Source organism: Octopus bimaculoides, chromosome 20, assembly GCF_001194135.2.
Source record: "Octopus bimaculoides isolate UCB-OBI-ISO-001 chromosome 20, ASM119413v2, whole genome shotgun sequence".
In the NCBI taxonomy this organism is placed as follows: domain Eukaryota; kingdom Metazoa; phylum Mollusca; class Cephalopoda; order Octopoda; family Octopodidae; genus Octopus; species Octopus bimaculoides.
Window position 1 is genome coordinate 6,259,404 of NC_069000.1, and position 5,309 is coordinate 6,264,712.

The window sequence follows — 5,309 nt, forward strand, 5'->3', positions numbered from 1 at the left end:
GTAAAAAAAGGAAAGGGTTTATGTTCTGCAGAGGTAGTAGTGGTAGGGGCTGATTTTGAACTGTCCCCTGAGGTTCTCGTTAGGCTGACTGTAGTGGGACACGAAGTGGGTTCCGCAACGCTGGTTTTGTTTTCTGGCCTAGATAATAATAACGACTGCAAAACCTTGCTGCCTCCGCCGTTACGACGATGCAAAACGACAAGAGAAACTTCCATACAGACAAGCGAAGAGATGTATACATACATATGTACATACATGCATACATACATACATACATACATGGATGTACACACACAGATAGATAGATAGAGAGAGAGAGAGGATTAGATATAGAGAGCGGATACTTACACATATATATGTATTTATATGTATATATGCATATGTATATGCATAGATAAGTGTTTATTTCAAAACACCAATGTATACACACATGCATATATACATATGCAGGCATATGTATATATATATATATATATATATATATATATATATATATATATATATATATATATATATACACATTTATATATATATATACATTTATGTATATATATGTGTGTGTGTACAGATATACATCTCTGTAAACAAGTATATATTAAATGTATACATATAAAAATACAAATTTATATACATATTGTATGTGTATATATGTGCGTGTGCGTAGAGGGAGAGAGAGAGAGAGAGAGCGTGAGAGAGAGAAATAGACAAATAAATAGACATCCATGTATAAATTAAACATGTATGTATATAAACATATATATACTTGTTTGTATAAGTGTATATATGTAGTTAATTGTAATAGCTATATATACACATATTTTTACCAACATAATGTTGTATTTTCCTCACAGAAATTTAGAGAAACGGAGGTAAAAATGAATGAAAATCCATCGAACAAAACGAAGAAAAGGAATTTGAGATGAAATGATGGCTGCAGTTTCATCATTAGAACGACAGAATGGAAACATTCACCAATTTCTCTTTTCTATGTTGTTTGGTCATTGAACTACATTAGTCTTCGATAAAACAACTAACACACATACACACACATATATATGTATATTCACACTTTGTCTCACACAAACGAGTGTGTGTGTATATTGGATATATATACGTAGATGTGTGTGTATATATACAAATATACGTACATACATAGACATCGTACTCTCTCTCTCTCTCTCTATATATATATATATATATACACACATACGCGTATACATGTATTTGTGTATAGACACGACACAAATATCTATACATACGTATATGCACGCACACACACACACACGTGTGTGTACACATCTTTTTAAGTGTTTGATTCAAAATATGTATACATATGCACCAGTATGTATATATGTATGTGTATACAAACACACACATGTAGATAGATAGATAGATAGATAGATAGATAGATAGATAGATAGATAGATAGACGGATAGATAGATAGACGGATAGATAGATAGAGAGATAGATAGATAGATAGAGAGATAGATAGATAGATAGATAGATAGATAGATAGATAGATAGATAGATAGATAGATAGATAGATAGATAGATAGATAGATAGATAGATAGACGGATAGATAGATAGATAGATAGAGAGAGAGAGAGAGAGACAGACAGATATGCAAATAATTGCTATCCTTCTTGGATGGAAGAAAGAAATGAAGTGATGCCGTCGACAGAGAGAATCCAAGGTCTTTCTGTCGCCTTGGCTCAATAAGAATCTAAAACCAGATGAAGGAAATTTGGTTTTCAAAAATCAACGGAAAAGTGAATGGGTGAAGAAAGCTAGAGAGAGTGTGAGAGTGGGTAAGAGAAACGAAAAGAGAGGGGGAGGCAGAAAACATAGGTAGAGAGGTAGATAGATAGATAGAAAGTAAGGAAAGGTGAGAGAAAGAGAGCATACGAACACTGAGTGGGAGGCAGAAAGGTAGTGGGTATATAGATAGATAGATAGATAGATAGATAGATAGATAGAAACGATTGAGAGTGGGAGAACCGACAGAAAGAGTGGAAGGCACAGAGAGAGAGAGATAAATAGATATGTAAGTAGGAAGGTATATACAGATCTATCTGTATATAGAGAGTGAGAGAAGAGTAAATAGGAGGGAGTCGAATTGAAGATTGATTATAGGAGGAGTAAGAGGTAAAGGAAGGGGAGATAAATATTAGCAGAGAGAGAGAGAGAGAGAAGTATGAGAGAGTGTGTTAGATATAGGGAGATTGTTAGAATCAGAGAGAGAGAGAGAGAGAGAGAGACTGTTAGATATAGATAGAGTAAAAGTTATAGATAGAGTAAAAGTTATAGATAGAGATGCAAAGAGAGAAAGGAAAACAGAAAGAGACAAAATGATAGTGATTGATAAAGAGAAAGAGTAAAGGAGAGAGGGACTGAGTGTGAGTGAGAGAAGGTAGTAGAGTAAAAAGGAATAGAGAAAGAAAGAGAGAGAGAGAGAGACATAAGAGTGTGTGAATGATGGAAGAGGTTGGCGATATTATAGAAAAATGAGATTAGATGAAAAGAAGAAATGACGAAGAAATAAAAATGGAGTGAACTGAGTGAGTGTCAAATGACACCATGAGTGATAGGATCTATCTATCTATCTTTCTAGCTGTCTATCTGTCTGTCTATGTATCTATATAGTTAGCTAGCTATCTATTTGTCTATCTATATATATAATATATGCGCGTATGTATGTAGGGAAAAGAGAGGAGGAAACGGAAACAATAGATATAGAGATAGAAAAGAGAGAGGAGTAGAATAAAGAAAGAGTAAGACAAACAAGGGAAACAAAGAGAAACAGTCGGAAAGAGAGAGATAAGAGTGAAAATATTGAGAGAGAGAGAGAGAGGAAGTAGAAAGTATGATAGAAAAAAAAAAGAGAGCGAAAGAGAGTAAGTGACAGAGGGAGGGGCAAGAAGGAGTGACAGAGACTGATGAAAATGTAAATCAAAAAGAGGGAGAGAGAGATAAAGAATTCAGAGAGGGGGGAAGTGTAAAGGTTGAGCGTAAGAATCGGAGACAGAGGCGGAGGAGGAGGAGGAGAAGGAGATAGAGAATACAAATAGAGAGATACAGACATAAAAGTGAGAGTGTAAGTATATGATAGATGAGTGGCGGACAGTGAGGGTTAGAAAGAGTAGTGAAAGGAGCAATTTGTAGTGGGAGGAGGAACGAGAGAAGCAATTCGACGAAAGAGAAGTCTTTTTCCTCAATCTGTGAAATCGTTTTCCACGATAGTCTTGTTATATACACACACCATTATTATATATATGTATATATATATACACCAACGTATATATATATAATATATATACACACATATTGGCTGGTTTGGTGTTATTTTTTTTTTAATTTGATATATTACATGTCCAAGTCTTCACCTTAGTCGAACAGGGAGAAGATATATATATATATATACACATAATACATACATATATATATAAATATATATATATATATATATATATATCTGTGTATAAATCGTATGTGTGTATATATATGTATATACATGCACGCCCAGTCATCAAGTTAGATTTTGTCTAAATCTAGAAAATAATAAGTAATTTATTTTAATTTACATTATTAATTAATATTACTAATTACAAGAGGTTTGTTATAATTGACCAAAAAAAGAAAGAAAAAGGGTTTTTTTTTTTAAAAAAGGGTTGCATTTACAAATCAAGGAGTCAAAAATCCTGGATAAAATATATTTAAAGAATATTTTACAGAACGGAAAACAAAAAAAAACACAAGAATAGAAAGGAAATAATAATAATAATAATAGTATTATTATCAATCCCACAACATTCATTACCTGGATTTGTTTGAAGGAAGAAACATATTTAATTGAACAAGAGATACCAAATCTTCATTAATATAAATAATTAATATATTGTTGGAGTGAAAGAGAGAAAGAAAGAGGCAAAGAAGAAAAAAAAGATCTTTTTTTAAATCCATTTTCTACGTTTCCCACCAAAGAAGGCGGACAGGGAGCAAAAGGCCGAGGAAGTTTTACTAAAAAATGTCTAAATACAACTAAATTTGGAGAAATTTCTTGTATCCTACATGATAATACCTTACGCAACAAGCATTTTTCAGTGAAAAATTTATCAAATTACGAGGTGTATATACTAATATACACCCTGTTAAAGTGTCGTCTGGTTTTTACCCGTCATTACCAATACATATAACAAATCGTTTTATTGTGTTTCCATCATGGAAGTCACCGTCCGTTTGTTGTCTATAACCTTGGTTTTAATGGCTCTTCTTCAAACAACAGGTAAGATTTGTAGCATATATACACACACGAACACATATACATACATATATATATATACACATACATACATGAGTAAACATTCCCACACGATGACATGTATATTAAATGTAAGTGTATGTATGTATATACACTTATGCATGTAGAGCATAGATATGCATAGTAATTAGATATGATATATACATACAGAAATCGAATTCATAAATACGTGTGTATATATTCAGTTAATATACGCATAACAGTAACTACGTATACACAAATATGCTTGTGTGATTATATATATATGTGTGATTATATATGTATGTGTGTATATATATATATATATATATATGTATATATGTATTCACCGCGTACATGCATATATATGTATTTATATAAAACTAACTATTAAACATACGTAGAGATATGTATATATATTCATTTGGTGTGTATATTTATATTTTCACACGTATACGCTTACACGCATACATGTGTGTATATATATTCGTATATATAATACACATGTATATTCATTCACACGTATATATAGATACATACATTCATGTATACAAAACGTGTATACATACACCCACACATGTGTATATATTTGTATGTATGTATAATTTGATTATTGTGGTTTTTTTTTTTGAATGTTGCTTCAGAAATTTAAAAGAAAAAAAGATTTTATGCTTTTTAAAAAATTAATTATAATTAATTAATTAACATTGTTTTATGTATAAATATTAAAATGTTGAAAAGAAAAAAACTTATGGAAATTGTATTGAAAAAAATAATCGGTAGAGCGCCCGAGTTTAGCTTTTTTGTTTTTCTGGTTATGCTGCGGGTTCAAATCCCGCCTCCGCTGCTTCTTGCTGTCGTGGTTCAGCTACTAAAGACCTAATGGTTTGCAGAGGGTCGTGTGTGTGTGTGTGTGATTATACTTATATATCTGTGTGTGTGTGTGTGTGTGTATATATATATATATATATATATATATATATATATAATACAAATAATATGTGAGTATATGCATAACAACGTACATGTAC

General features: G+C 31.6%; 1 protein-coding gene across 12 annotated transcripts in view; it reads left to right on the forward strand.

Moving 5' to 3' along the window:
• The first annotated feature begins 3,099 nt into the window (after positions 1 to 3,099).
• LOC106878297 (neural cell adhesion molecule 2) overlaps positions 3,100 to 5,309 on the forward strand; it is a 119,735-nt gene continuing 117,525 nt past the window's right edge. For 3 of the 12 annotated variants that reach the window (XM_052975233.1, XM_052975232.1, XM_052975234.1), the window contains exon 1: positions 3,100 to 4,284. In XM_052975233.1, the coding sequence (XP_052831193.1) occupies positions 4,221 to 4,284 (64 nt within the window). In that variant the 5' untranslated portion in view covers positions 3,100 to 4,220. The remainder of the gene's footprint in view (positions 4,285 to 5,309) is intronic. The other 9 variants (XM_052975236.1, XM_052975235.1, XM_052975237.1 and 6 more) reach the window with 4 other exon arrangements.